Below are 16,661 nucleotides of genomic sequence, written 5' to 3'. Positions count from 1 at the left end.
AGTTTAGTATCATATTGTGGTCACACATGGAGATGAAATACGCCATTTCCTGAAGTTTTAATAAAATAATAAAAGTAGATTTAAATTCATAAAAACATATGTTAAATAATAGAAAAAATGAAAATAAATAATTCCACCTTTGCTTGGTCTGACAATAACAATCCTGCCTTTTGATTATTATGAGGCAATCCCACCTTGATATACCATCTTCTTTTAATGGACCTTAACCTGTTGGGGACTTATTTTTGTAGGTTACAAGCCACGTGTCAAATTTTAATAGGCTCCTTTCACTTTTTAAATAATAATAAAAAAAACCCAACCACCAACCCCCACCATGAAACCCCGGCTCCTACTTTAGCCACCACCGAAAACTGGCTGACCGCCATCCTTAACCTCCGAAAACGCCCAGCCAACACCCTTCCACCAGATACGATTGAAATTTCGCAGAAAGGTTGGGAATGTAGGTGTTTAAAGAGGATTTTTAGGTATGAGATGGGGTTTTCGGGGTGACTAAAGAGCTGTGGTGGGATTTTTTGGGGATGTATTGGAGTTTTCAACGGTTTCCGGCTGCAGGGTGGGAGTTTTGGCGGGTTTTCGACGGCTGGATGGTTAATTAGATGGGGTTTTCGGTGGCTAGGTAGGGTTTTTGGTAGCTAGGTTGTGGGGTTATGGTAGTTTTTGGGGTGGGAATTAGGTCAGGGGGTGATTTGGGGATGGCTATTGATCTTAATTGGTGGGTTCCGGACGGCCATTTTTAAAGGTTAAGGGTTGTTGCCGGCGGGTTTTGGTGGTGGTTGGGGTAAGGGTTAGCTTAGGCGGGTGCTGGTGGCTGGTTTTTTTTTTTTTTTTTTACCAAATATTGAGTGACACGTGACTTAAAAAAAATTAAAAATATTTTAACTTGATTAATAGATTATAGGCAAGGGCGAAGGGGCGGCGGGGGGGGGGGGGGGGGGGTGGGCTGGTGGAGGCCCGGCCTCCACCAGCGCAGATTTGCAGCCTGTGGTTCTAGTCTTACGGCCCCCCTTAAATTATTATATATATATTATTAAAGACTAGCAAGTAATATCAAGTATAGCTTGTTATGTTGGTTGGGTACTTATGCATTTTCACGAGAGACCAAGGTTCAAATCCTATCCCTCGCATACTTTTAAAACTTCAGTAGCAAATTCATTTTTTTAATATTTAAATTTCTTAAATTATGCAATTTCATTCAATTATTAAATTTGATAATTGTTGTTGTTTTTTTTTATATTGATATAGGTTATATCATGAAATAAAAAATTCTAGATTTTAGTGTTATGTCTTTGATGGATGATTTTGCTCTACGAAGTATGAAAAATCGTAGAATACGATTTAACTAATTTTTTATTATAAAAATAAAATATTAATACATTTTAACTTTAAAATTTCCATCAATATATTGGTTTCGCCCTGGTTATAGGTAAAAAAAAGTCTAATAAAAGAAGATTTGATACCAAGGTGGGATTGTCTCATAATAATCAAAATGTAGGATTGTTATTGTCAGACCACGCAAAAGTGGATTTAATTATTTCCATTTTTCTTAAATAATACAAGCATGTGGGTAGAAACCATCAATATAAAATACTCCCTCCGTTTCAATATGATAGCCCCACATGGAATCTATCACATAAAATAAGAAAAAGAAAAATATTTGGAATCTAACATTAAAGTAAAAAATAATTCATAAATAGTTTTGCCTTATTTAAACTTTTTTGTTTTTTTTAGGAAACCATCAAGTATAATTGCATAATTTAAGGGAATAATTTCTTTACTTAGACTCATGTCATCAATGCACAATCATTAATTTAACCAATCATAATTTAATATGTATAAAATAGGAAAAAAAAACTAAGTTAAAAGTAGAATACATTCAATATGGGTAGCTCTTTTTTAAACGCCCAAAATAGTATATGGGACCAACAAATTGAAACGGATGGAGTATTATGTAAAGGATTAATAAAAAGAAAGTACGAAAGAAAGGAAAATAAAAATTTCTTGAAGTCTATCTCTATGCAATTTAAATGTGAAATTGAGTTTGAGATGAGCTAAGAGCCTCAGAATTTTTTTTTCTTCTTTCTTTCTTTTTTTTTTTTTTTTTTTTTGGAAAGAAAGATAACCTAAGACTCTAAGGGAAACGAACTAAAAATGTATTTATTAGATTATTTTTTCATTGGGCAAAGAATAGATTAGCTAATAAAGACATTTAGGTCCCATTCTCACCAACTAACGTTGTTGGTTTTTGGACGCAACAATTAATTTGATGAAGACAAATACAAGCAATGATGTATACCACAAAATTTCACATTTTATGGTTGACTGGATTGGATAGACTTCACGAGGACATCAGATATTACATTCCCTCTTCAATGGCACCATACAAAAAACATTGTATGATTTGTACTGTATGTTGTTTAAAATAGGATTTAATTGAATTTGTACTGTTTTGGACACTTCTAGTGATGTACATTCTATGAAAAGATGTGCATTGTATGTAATATAATGATCCTAATATTGACTAATCAATAAGAGTACTACGAAAAAAGAAAATAGTACCGTTCATATTAACTGGCTTTGTCATTATTTAATTTGCTTGTCTTATATTTTACATAGATTGTTCCTTAAACATTTTTTTTTTTTTTTGGTTAATTTTTTTGTGTTTAGAGAGTCACAAGGACGGGGTGAGAATCGATCCCAAAAACTCTTCGAATCAGGTGGAAAAATCTTACCACTTGAGTTGTCTTTTACTCTCTTATCCTTTTTGATAATAGAATAACATATTTGATTTTTATTGTGCTATATATAGATATATATTGTATATAGAAAACAAATAGAGATGGAGAGAGTAAAATTTTAGTCCAACTTTTAAATAAAGTCACAAACTAAATATTGCATTTAATTTAATTTAAAAACAAATAGAGACGGAGAAAGTAATAATCTAATAAATAACATTTAATTTAAAACAAATAGAGACGGAGAAAGTAATAATCTAATAAATAACATTTTATTTAAAACAAATAGAGACGAAGAGAGTAATATACTTAATGCGAGCTAATCAAAGAGCTACCTATCCCTGATTTAATTTGTCTATAAAAAGATTACATTTACATTTTCAAGCTCAAGATATTCTAAAACATGATTTCCTGTATTTCTCAAGGAGAAATGAAGAAATTAGCAATCCTTAAGTTTTCTCTTATCCTCCTCTTATCACTCGCAACATCAATAATAGCTCAAGAATTTGGTAAGTCACATATATACTTACATGAAATGAACTTGTTGATAGTTCATCAAATAATCTATTTGTTCAAAATATAGTCACGTTGATAGTGTAATTTTTACTACTATTACTATAACTAAATTTAGACAGCGATAGTGTACATACGATTATCCTCTATTATATTGACTACGATGTTTTACAACGTTTTATTGTACAATGGCAGAGGACGAGTCCGAATTCAACTACATTCCAGGGGATAAAAGGGGACCGGAGAACTGGGGAAACATCAAAGATGAATGGGCGACATGTAACACAGGCAAAAAACAGTCACCCATCTTCATATATCCTCGGGTACCGGAAAGCATTCCCGAGTCGGAGAGGGTCCTAAGGTTTTATCAATCCGGTCGAACAACACTCATAAATAGAGGCCATGATATTAAGGTTAGCTTAACTTTCTCAATCTTAGTAATCAATAATTTGGCCTACTTTATAAAATCTTAGGGTTAATTTACATACGAAGTACATGTTTATAAATGGAATTGAAGCTCATATTCATGTACTAACCACCTTCCTTTTGAGTTTCATTGAAATCATGCCTATAATATTGGCGTATTTCCCTACCTTCACAAGTTCACAGCTAACAGCTTCATACATGGTCATATAGGGTTATTGAATTGCCTTTAATAAGCAACTAAGTAACTAACACAAGTAGTATCAAAAGTGATATTCTTGTATATTGATCGAGCCACGTTACATAAAAAATTGAGTTGTTAAAAAGTTAATTTCCACAAAAAACAAAAAAAAAAAAGGGTTTGGTATTTAGCTTCTCACTGACTTTCATATGGCGGGGTTAATTCGTCGGTGTTACAGGGGTTAATTGGTCAATATTACAGGAGTTAGTTCATCTCTGTTAATGTTATAGGGTTACCTAGTCAGTATTATAGGGATTATTTTATTTTTTACAAATGGACACATGCATGGTGTGGTTTGCTACATACAAAACGCATTGATAGCTTCTAAGAATAGATGTTGATTTCATTAGTTAAATTAATCGTTATGCATAATTGTATCTAATTTTATTAAAAAAAAAAAAATAAAAAAAAAAAGTTGTATTGCTAAAACTCTTGTTGCAGCTTGAGTGGACGGACGGAGGTGGAAGGATTCGAATCAATGGCACCGATTATACCCTACAACAATGCCACTGGCACTCTCCGTCGGAGCATGCTATCAATGGAAGGAGGTTTATGCAATGCATTGGCTAACATATTCTTTTAATTCAGAATTAGTTGTCACTAAATATTTAGCTTGGCAATTAAATCTAAACATCTATTGATTTATTAAATTTTTATTTAACATAGGTATGCTTTGGAGGCACATTTTGTACATCAAAGTCTAGACAACAAAATCGCAGTAATTGGATTCCTTTATGATTTTGGGAAACCTGATCCTTTCCTTTCTTCGGTAATCAATTCATTAATAAATAAACATACGAGTAGTTTGTTCCTTTAAAAAAAAAAAGGAGTAGGTTATATTTTTAACCAACAAATAAATATTACTAATTGTTCTCTTGACTAGTACGAGTTTTATATGATCACAGATTGAAGAAGAATTAAGATTGATTTCAGATAATTCATTGGACGAAATAATGGCTGGTACAATTCATCCTTCGGAGGTGCGAATGGAAGGAAGAAGTTATTATAGATACATGGGATCACTCACAACCCCTCCTTGTGACGAAGGTATCATTTGGACAATTGAAACCAAGGTATATACCTATCTAATATGAAAATATTTTCGATCGTCCAATATTGACAATTGTCATGTAGATATATTCTTTTAATTACTCTCTTATTTTAATTTTGTGCTCTATTTTCTTATTTGGAGTTTGGACCAATGACTGCAAAAATTCACTGATTTCTATTATAAGAAAAAAAATATTGTGATGCTTTTTCTATCATGTGAATGTTAATAAATTAATTGGAATTTAAAATTATCAAACTATATATCTGACGTCAGGACCACCCCTTACACTTGAATAGTGTTTGTTTAAAGGGATAGAAGAGGGAATATAGGATAAAAAAGAAGGGATTTAACAAGTCTTTTGTTTGGTTAAAGGGATGGGGGTTAAAAGGGTGGATAGGAGGGGAATAAGAAAAGGAGTTATCCTTCTAAATTAATAACCAGGGATTGGTATATTTGACATTTGATAAACAAATTTTGTTTATCAAATTGATAAATTGGGGCTTCCTCTTGGTATAAGGGACGAGGATTAAATTTGATGAGTAAAAGACTTTTTTACCCTTAATGAAAGATAAAGAAGAAGAGAGTGAAGAAAGGATAATAGGGGTAATTTTGTATTTTTATTAGTTATTCCAATCTAAACTCACCCATACCAAACATTGAAATACACTATTTTTATCGTTATCTCATCTATTAATTCCTCCTTCTTATCCCACATAATCAAATCTCTCCTACCAAACGCCCCTTTGGGGTTAAGAAAAAAATTAGTGAAACGTTTAAATATATAATTGATCTTAGAGACTGACAATAAATAAAGAAAACAAAATACTTCTTACAATTATAGTCATCCTTCTCAGTTTAAAAATCCTATCAGTCATCATTAGGAAACAATCTGAACACAAGTTGATTGAATAGCTAGTGTGATAAAGAAATAACATAATTTTTATGTTTTGACGTATGTAAAATGAGACAAGTATATCAAGTCTGTGTAGAAAGAAAATGTGAACTAGAATTTAAGAGAACTTATGCCATACAATATAATAGATTAATAGTACGAGAAATAAATTTTATAGTCTTCAATATTAATAATGAAAATGGTTAAGATGAATAAGGAATCAACATGACCGGTTCAACTAAACAAATGAAGCAATAAGTATTTCGAGAGCGACTTTTCATCAATACTTCACGATAACTTATAAATTTAGTTCATGTAGAATTTAATGAAGAATAGACAAATTAGTCTTTGTTATATGTTATACCATACCAAATCATCTTATCAAATTACTCCGAAAATTGATCAAAAATCTCTCTATAAAACAACTTTAGTAAGAGCAACTTTATTATAGAGAGGTCCTGTTCTCTTCACCTTAAAAAAATAATATTAAGTAAAAAATAATTTTAGTTCAGTAAAAATAATTTTAGTTCAGTAAAAATAAGTTCGGTTCAGTAAAATTAATTTCAGTTCAGTAAAAATAATTTCAATTTAGTAAAAATAAGTTCAGTTCAGTAAAATTTAGTTTTCTTAAAGAAGAATTATAATAGAAAATCAGTAAAAATAATTTCATTTCAGTAATAATAATTTCAGTTCAGTAAAATTAAGTTCAGTTCAATAAAAATAAGTTCAGTTCAGTAAAAATAATTTCAGTTCAGTAAAAATAATTTCAGTTCAGTAAAATTAAGTTCAGTTCAGTAAAAATAAGTTCAGTTCAATAAATATAATTTCAGTTCAGCAAAATTAAGGTGAATCAAACAGGGCCAGACTTACTTGCAAATTTAAAAAGTATCAAAATAGTAGCTTGACCATCAGAACATTGCTTCAATGAGCAACACTGCTCACTTAAGCAACACTACTTGAAAATTTGAAGGAAATACTTTTGTAAAAAAAAAAATTAAAAAATTAATGTAGTTGGAATACTATGTGTGTTAAATTGTTTGTGAAGCAAATGCTACGGAGTACAGTAGATAAAATATATAGTACTTATATGATATATTTAAGGTTTTTTTTTTTAATATTATCTTAAATTCTTAATCACGCTCTTTTTAAATATTTAAAATTTTTTTGTGGTATTATTTGTAAACTAAAAAGGCAAACATATTATATACTACGTACAAAAAAAAAGAAACATATACAATAATATATGATATACAAATAGTAAATAAAAAAAATCATTATATTATGTCATAATTTTAATAAAAATCACACATACAAAAATAAAAAAGTAAATAATTGTTTGATGAGGCAAGCTATAAGATGTTGTAGCCAACAATTGTGGAACTTTTTAGCTTAAAACCTTTGTAGTAGCCAACAATTGTGGTTCTTTTTAGCTTAAAACCATTGTAATTTAAAAATATGATGTGACAATACAAGCTACAACATGTTGTAGTTTGCCATTGGAGACGCTCTGAGAAGCCTCCATATAAATTTTATTTTTGAAAGATAATGTCTTAAACGATTTTTTTTACCTTATGTCGAAAAATGGGGTTTGACACTATTTTCTATTATTAACAACCCCAAGTCCCAGCCCCACACACGAAATTGCCCCCCTCCCCACTTCAGCCCCACCCACAAAATTGCCCCCCTCCCTACTTCTGCCCCACCCACGAAATTGCCCTCCTCCTCAGCCCCTCCCTCCTCCTCACTGCATCCTGGCCTTTGATTTCACAAAAATAGTTGATTTATAAGGGTATCTTTGACAAATTTTCAGAAAAATAGTTCATTTCATAATATTTTAAATTTTACTTTTTGTATGAGAAAGGTAAGCGAGAGAGAAACTAAGTAATAAGAACCGATTTATGAAAAAAATATGAATAAATAGGAGAGAAAAGTTAAGTCATTAAATGAGACTAATGAACGTTAGGTTTCCTTTTAAACTCGCCCCACTAATTAACATCCTTGCTAATCATTTCATTGCTAACATCACTTCATATACATCCTTAATAGAATGTGTTATAGCTAAGGCCCGTAGCAAGGACAGGGTTGCTGGAGTACAAAATTTTCCGTAGACTCTAGTGTATGCAGGTTCCCCTACTCCGTACCCCCCTTTTATACTATGTTGTTTCATCATATTTTTTATTTTATTTTATTTTTTGAAGAAATGTCATTTCATCATTTAGTGATAGCTTTTAATTTGCATGTTTTTTTTTCCCTTTTTTTCCTTTCTTTCTTTACATTCCATTCAAGCAAGTACAAAAATTTTTTTTTACATACCCAAATTGCTTCATTTTCTCTCTCCTTGTTTTCACTGATTTCATTTTCTCTCTCAATTTTTTTTTTATTTTTTTTTATTGTGTTTCAATTTTCTCTCTGTTCTTCCATGTAGATTTCTCGCTCAATTTCATGGAGTGAGATTTATTGATTTATTTTCTCTATTTTCTTATTGTTCTATTTTTATTTTGATGATTTTGATTTTATCTAGTTTTAATATACAGTTTAGTTGCAATTTCTTCTATCCAATTGATTTATGTAGTTGTGTTTTTCGATTTGATTGTAATTTTTTCGATTTTATTGATTGGAATTTAGTTTTATTTTTTTCCTATTCAATTATATTTGAGATCTCTGTCTTTATTGATAATGTACATTGTTAATTTTACATTATTTGTTGTTTTTGTATATTAAATGATTGTTATTAGGTTCAATTTGGTAGTAATTGATTATTATTGATTTTTGCAACAGCCCTATACTTGTGATTTATGAAAATTGAATAGGAAATATTATTGGAAAATTTTTACACACCGTGCTTGAACATATACTATTTTATAAATGAAAAATATTTTTTAATGATTGCACATAAATATTTAATATTTATAATTGAACATTTAATTATGGAGCATTAAAATTCACCTATTATGGTTAACGTATCATTTGCAACTTTATTAATTAGGGATCAATAAAACAAACAAACTTCAAAAGTTATTATTGAACAAACAACTCTATTTCTTTATAAATGAGCATATATTAGTTTGAAAATGATGAAATGAACATATATGAGCATGAATATGTACTATTTTAAGGGGTATTTTTTTATGCGTAAATGTTTACTTTTACATGATAGGATAAATGTTTTTATAAAAAAAAATTAACTAGTTCATGACATAATAGGTGTTTTAGTATAAAAAGAACATTTAAGTATATGTAGGTTTTTATTTAAAATAAATGCATTTAGTTGTTTAAAATAAAATGATAATGACTCATAATGAAGATTTGCATTTTTCAATATAAAAATGAATATATTTAAAAAAAAAATAAAAATTTGTATGAAAAGTTAGTAGCTTTATAATTACATGAATTTGATGCATGTATATTATGGGAGGGACACAATTTTATATGTATTGCCCAGTAGTTTTATTGAGTGTCTTTTAGTCTTCTTTATAAAATAATAACACTTGTCTTAAATTTAAAATGAACATATATACATTAATATGTGAATATCCATGTGTATTAATATTGTACTTTATTTGTAATAAATATCTATCATTAATATGAAAATAAATATTAACATATACAATACAACTCCACACATATTATCAAACACAATAAACTTCTCGATTCGAATTCGAATCCATACCTTCTGTTTTTTCCTTGCTATTGTGTGATCTAACTCAATATATCCAGGAATGACCATTTATCGATATGAAAATGAATAGCTATTAACACATAAATGAACATATTTACGTAATTCAATATGAAAATGAACATCTATTTCTTTATAAATGAGCATATATTAGTTTGAAAATGATCATGCATGAAAGATAACAATTGATGAACATAAAATATCTACGTGAATGAACTATTGAAGCTATCAATATGTGATTGACCATATATTCATATAAGAAAAAGAATATATTGACACAATTCGAAATTGAAATGTACATGATACATTTGAAGTAGATAACAAAAGATTATGAATATTTATCAAAATTCTAATAATCGTACATTAATATGTGAAATTGTGAATGAACATGTACTATTATGTGATTGAACATTTATCAAAATAAAAATGAAATTCATAAAAATAAGTTTTCATTTCAGACTATGAAAAAAACGAGCATTGTTACACGAATGACTATGAATTATTAAATAAATAAGCATTTATATCAATTATTTGTTAATATGTAAATGATAGATTTTTTCAAATAAAAAAAAATGGGAATGATAGTTTACTAATGTATAAACGAAAAATTGGCTATAACAACACCAACTATGATAAAGGTGTGTGTAGCATCACAACCTTTTAAGGATTTGGTCTATAGCACAAACTATGTAATTGGGTGCACATATTAGCATAAATGACACTAATGAACTAAGGTTCCATGGAAAAAAGTGGAATCTTCATTATTTTATAATTGTTTAAACATTTTTTAAACTTAAATGGTTTTCCATCATGCATAACTAAATTAGCCCTTCCCTCTATTATTTATTTATTTATTTTCATATAAACATTTCTTAATCCACCATTTAAGCAAATTCCTTCAAAAAAATTGTGCTATTCTTTTCCTTCGTTTGCTTCTTCAATTGTTTTTTTGTTTTTTTGTTTTTGTTTTTTTGGTTTTTTTTTTAATATCGATCTCACATGATTGACTTAGTTTCCTTTTCCTCTCCACTTAGTCATATACTAAATTGATAAATAAATAAATCAAAATCATTCGAAAAACTTTATTCTACCATAGTTTAGGATATATAAGTAAACTTCTAATACCAAGCCCCACAAAATGATTCAAAATACGTAATTCAAACAATTATTTTAGAATTGGATTTTTGGATATGCCAAATTGATTTTCTGGTTTATGATGTACAACATTTTAATTGTGGAGGTTGAGAGAGAATAATTTAAAGTAAAAAATTAATTATAAAGGAAGAGGAAACTAAGTCAATCACATGAGATATAAAAAAAAGTAATTGAAGAAACAAACGATAGAAAATAATGACAAAATTTTTTTGAAATAATTTAATTTAATGGAGAAAATTGAATAGTATTTCAAGTAAAACAATTAATGGAAGAGAAGACTACTTAGTTACGTGATTGAGATGAAAAATTAAATAGAATGGAATTAAAAAAAAAAATCATATATATAAATGAAAAAGCATTAAAAATATTTAAGATTCCACTTTCTAAAGAAATCTAAGTTATGCCAAGGTCATTTATGTTGTTATGTGCACCTAAATGCATAGTTTGTAATGTTGAGTGCACCCTCAAAAGGTTGTGCTGTTACACGTACTTTCGTCATAGTTGGTGTTGTTGCGGCCAATTTTGCCATGTATAAATGAGCAATTGCCAAAATGGAAATGAACATTTATTGAAAGAAAAAATTCACTACGAATTAATTTCATTAATATTTACATTTTTTCGGAATCTTTGTTTTCCTTCAATGGAATCGTTTTCTTCGCTGTACAAAAAAAAAAAAAAAAAAAAAAAAAAAAAAAAAAAAAAAAAAAAAAAAACCTACCTCCAATGTTATGTGTAACTTTGGGGTATTATTTATGAGATATACAATATTCCAAAAATTGCACAGAACATTTAACGGAGGTAGTAATTGAAGAATGCACTAATTTGATTTATTAGTGTTCGAACAAAAATTACTAAAACTATAGTACATATTTAGGTTGATGCATTTTCCATTGTTGATGTTTCGATTATTATTCTGAAATACAATAACAAAAGATTAGTAAAACCTTAGGTTCATACTATTTTTTGAACCAAATATGAACAAAATCACTTATTCTTCCAAATTTCGACCTTGTATTTGTTGAATTATGAAATTATTGAACAATTTTTATTGATAATTTGTCACAATTTTGTAGAAATTTTGGATTAGAAAAAGTAGATCAATGGCTTGGAGAGAGAAAATGCAGCAAATAGGTATAGGGAGAGAGAAAATGAAAAAAAAATGGGTAAGGAGAGAGAAAATGAAATGAAATGATGGTTTTCTTCTTTTAAAAAAAAATTATAATGGGTAAAAAGTGTGATTATTGTGCAGTTACTGTGTGGTTACTACCAATTGTAAAAAGTGGGGTTATTGGGGTTGTTTACGCATTGTTTAAGGAGGGGGTGTAGGAATAGATAGATACACTAGAGTTTAGGTGTATATAATTTCTGTTGGGGCAACCGCTCTAGGCCCCAACTTGAGAAGCCCAAATTTACTTACTAGAAGGCCCCAAAATAATAATAATAAAAAAAAAAGCTTGTATAAAGTCAGAGAATACCTAAAAGACTTTCAAAACCCCTTTACCCTTTTGGTTCGTCCTCGCTGACATTTCGCCCAAAAATTTCACTTTCCAAAGTGATTTGTTTTTTTTTTTTTTTTTTTGAAAAGGAGCCAAAATGAATAATTTGATTCTTCCCTTAAAAGAAATACCAATAAATTATAATCCCCTTCTTTTGATAGTTTAATTTCCCAAAATTGTACTGTATATTTTTCCAAATTAAATTCTAGTCATATGATTCAATTGAAGTCGAAATTTTTCAACAACGATCATTTCACTCTTTAATTTTCAAAGGGCATTAATTTTATTGTATATAATCCTCCTTGCATGTCCTCTATCACTCATTAAATTCTCTTCTTTCCATTAATTTTTCATTAACCTGTATAATTGAGTTGAATGATCTTCATTAAAAAATTTTAAAATAGGAAAATAAAGTCACTTTGATTGGTTGGCTTGAACCACTACCGAAGAGGCGATGATCGTAATTGTAAGTTCATTTTTCATTGGAAATTTTTTAAATTACCACTCAAATATGTAACCATTTTCGAACTAACCACCCGTTTAATTTTTTATTTTAAATTACCACCCCTTAAATTAAATAAATGCTCAAATTACCACTCATTTCAAAAATCCGGTGGATATTCAGTCTATGGGCCCCACCTGACGCTTAATTTGACCCTGTTGACTAATTTTTGTCCCCGAATTTTTTTCTTTAAAAACGCTCTCATAATTTCAAATTCACTTTTCCATCACCATATTCTACCAAATTTCACTATAATTGGGGTAAATATGTAGATTTCGGAATTAGGGTTCATGGAATCTTGGGATTTCACAACTCTCTAAACATTCGGCCTCTTAGATGAAATTGGATAAAAATTGAAGCGAGTGCATCTTAATTAGAGAGCGCCTGCTTTGAATTGAAATCGAATTGGGGATGAAATTGAAAGTTGCAGCAACGCGCTTAGCTGTTGCAATTAGCTCCTTTTTGTGGGCTGGTGTTACGATTGGAGAGGGGGATGCGAGTTGTTGCGCGGCTGTTTGCGGCTGCAGATGAACTAGGGTCGAAGGTGAGTATTGGGTGGGTTGAGAGGTTCGGTGTTGTAGAGTTGTTGGTGTGTTGAGTTATTGTTGTAATGGATTAAATCAATGAAGGAAATGGTGTGTTGAGTTTGTTGTTGCTGCAGAAGAAGAAGAAAGATTTTAGTAGTGAGGGGAGGAGAGAGAAAATGAATGAGAAGGGTGACAGTGTAATGGTGGTGATATGTTGGTTTTTTGTCTGAAGTTGTAAAATTTGGGGGTTTAGAAATGAAATTAAATTGGTGTGTTGAATTCAATGAAGGAAATAATGATAGGTTGAGTGAAATATATCAGTGAGAGGATTAAATCAAGAGAAAAAAAAAGAAAAAAAAGAAGAGGATGGAAGGTAGTTAGGAGGGGCCTACAGACGGAAAATCCACTGGATTTTTAAAATAGGTGGTAATCTAAGTATTTATTTAATTTAAGGGGTGGTAATTTAAATAAAAAAATTAAACGGGTGGTTTGTTCGAAAATGGTTACAATTTTTGGTGGTAATTTAAAATTTTTCCTTTTTAATTCATAATTTATATGAGTATGTAATTATATAAGTTTATAAAATTTGTTTAATTTTATAATTTTTTTTAATTTTTCTTTATTAAAAAATACAAAGATAAATATATATATATATATATATATATATATATATATATATATATATATATATATATATATATATATATATATATATACTTGGCGACTACATGGGAGGGTTTTGTGGGGAGGTAATTTCAAGGTTAGCGTCTTATATATGAAATTTGATGCTTTTAAAAGATTGTCACTTAATCTTATGAAATATGTATTTTGGAAAAAATCAAAATAAAATTGCCTAGAGAGAGAAGAATAGTCAAGTGGTTAGAGCTTCCCTCACGATGCTAGGTGATCCCGGGATCGATTTTCATTAGATGCCCTTGCGGCTCTCTAAATACTATAAAGAATATTATATACCTGATTTTTTTTCTATATAATATTATGATTATTATTTTGTTAATTAGGGCCCAATTTATATATTTTTTGTCCCGAGTCACCAAAATCTCATAAACGGGGTTGCTTTAGCTAATGTTGTTTCTTTCATATTTCTCCATAACTTTATTTGACATTTCCATAAGAAATGCATCCCTTCAATAATTTTTCACAAATTTTATAGGTTTTCTATTATTTATCTTATTCATCCTAGCTTGTTTCCATTTTACTCGAACAACTATCATATAATTTGGAGTGTCTTAATTTATTTGCCATATTTCCTTTTTAAGTTACTTTTTTTTATTCATTCTTTTTCTCTAGACTTACATCTAAAACATTAATTTTTTTCCTCTCTAATTTTTTTTATGAAAATAGTATAGTACCGGGTGCATGGTGCACCCATAAAAAACATTAGACTATTTTAAAGAACATGGGCGAAAAATAACATATTAGTGTTTGAAAAAAAACATATTAGTGTTTGAAAAAGAACAAACCTATGTTTGACAAAAGGATATGTTTATGTTTGACAATGAATGTGACATTATAAAGAACATAAAGTCTTTACAAAAAGAACATGATAATACATTAAAGAATATGTTATTTTTCATGGTTACTCAGGTGGTTGAATTTGTTTGAAAAACAACCCTATGTTTAACAAAAGAACATATTTGTTGTGCTTGACAAAAATAAAGGCGATCACTAGGGGGTCGGGCCGGGGCGGGCCGAGGTAAAAAAAAAAATCAGCCCACTTTTGGGCTCGGAATTTTTGTGCCCAAACCTGCATAAATAGGTCAGGCCGTGCAGGCTTTCTAGGCCGCGCAAAAAAAAAAAAAAAAAAAAAAAAAAAGCATTTCCATACCCGTCCAAAAAAAGTAAATTTTCGGGCCGTAAAAGTCTACCCAAGATTGTTTATTTATAGCATGATGACTAAGGGCTTGTTCTGATTAACTGAACTGATTTGAACTAAAATGAACTGAATATTTTATGAGAGAATGAAATTAAGAAAAGAACTTAAGTGAATTGAACTGAATTGAAAATAATTTGAAGAGAACAGACCCTAAATTAAACAGTGGTATGGTCAATAAACTAAAAGTATTGTGTTTTCTTTGATACTTGGTATATTATAAATCTCTGTAATGTGACTATGTGAGTAACTCAGAAAACACACAAAAAAGCTTCAACTTTTTGTCTGTACATTTTTATAAAAGGCGTACATAACATGTTAGTATGTCTGTATGTGGCAATTATTCATTGATTTTGCTTTAATGGTTTACATTGCACTATCACAGCTTGGAACTGTTTCAAAAGAACAAGTGAAATTGTTGCGAGATGCTGTTAATCATGTAAGTTCAAATCCTCATAAGTTAAGCTTATTTTACTGCATGTTCTTTTCTTTTGGTGCCTAAATCCCTCAAGGTCATCAACTATCTTTCGCAAAAAAAAATAGACTCAATAATGCAGACGAGATTTCATTATCCTAGGGTGGTCATTTTGGTACAATCACAAGACTTTGAATTTGATATAAAATTGTTTCTTCTTCTACTCCTTTTGTAGAATGCAAGGGAAAATGCAAGACCATTGCAGCCTTTGAATGATAGAATGGTCCGCCTTTACGATACAAGACTCTCTATTGACGACGACGACACTCTCCGCACAGCATATGCGGCATCTATGTAAACAAGTCTTCTGGGCTAGCACCTTCTGTGAAATCGGAATGGTTCAAAATGAAAGGTGGCCTGGTATTTAAGCTAATTTTATGTATGTTAAATAAAAGGACATTAGTTGATTATAAACAGTATGCCGAAATATCAATAATGACTAATGAAGTAATGAGACATCCTCTCGTGTTATTGTGTACCATCACAAGTTCACAACCATCTTTACAACTAAGGGCTAACTTGTGGGGAACTATTACAATTTTACTTCGATCCCTTTGTTGTTTATTAAGTGTTCCAATAACTTTTGCATTCCCTTGCTCCTCTTTGACCATGTTAGGAAATAAGGGTGTAATTGAGTTTGATTAATGCGGAACAAGTCAATGAAATTAAGGATGAGAAAAACAATAAAGAAGATATACAAAGAACACAAGGATTTACGTGGTTCGGTCAAAATAGACCTACATCCACGGGTGGGGGATTCGAAAGCTTCTTCACTATAATGGAGAAAGAAACAAGAGAATAATACAAGGAGTCCTAAATCTGATGGCTCAAAAGTTATATAATCTAATTGATCAACTAAATGGTCATTTTATAACACAAGGAAACCCTAATATATAAAACCCTAAGATTGTTCCCCAAGTATACTCAAATAGCCGTCATAGAAAAGATATAATTTTAGGAAATATTCCATCAATTATCCTAGAATAACCTAACTACCGAGCTATAGCTCGGTAGCTAGCTCATGCCTGCCGCAAGTCTTCATAGGGCCGAGCTATAGCTCACTCGC

The 16,661-nt window shown here is 29.9% G+C and overlaps 1 protein-coding gene across 1 annotated transcript; it reads left to right on the top strand.

The window, feature by feature from the left end:
* Positions 1–3,087: 3,087 nt before the first annotated feature.
* Positions 3,088–16,076, top strand: LOC145623860 (alpha carbonic anhydrase 7-like). Its single transcript, XM_081676741.1, has 7 exons — positions 3,088–3,262; positions 3,462–3,679; positions 4,372–4,478; positions 4,597–4,699; positions 4,836–5,003; positions 15,506–15,559; positions 15,771–16,076. The coding sequence occupies exons 1-7, from the start codon at positions 3,157–3,159 to the stop codon at positions 15,891–15,893; spliced, it is 879 nt and encodes a 292-aa protein (XP_081532867.1). The 5' UTR covers positions 3,088–3,156; the 3' UTR covers positions 15,894–16,076.
* The last annotated feature ends 585 nt before the right edge of the window (positions 16,077–16,661 follow it).

The sequence above is a fragment of the Chenopodium album genome, chromosome 3 (genome assembly GCF_948465745.1).
Source record: "Chenopodium album chromosome 3, dcCheAlbu1.1, whole genome shotgun sequence".
Taxonomy (NCBI): Eukaryota; Viridiplantae; Streptophyta; class Magnoliopsida; order Caryophyllales; family Amaranthaceae; genus Chenopodium; species Chenopodium album.
This window is presented reverse-complemented; position numbering and strand designations above follow the sequence as displayed.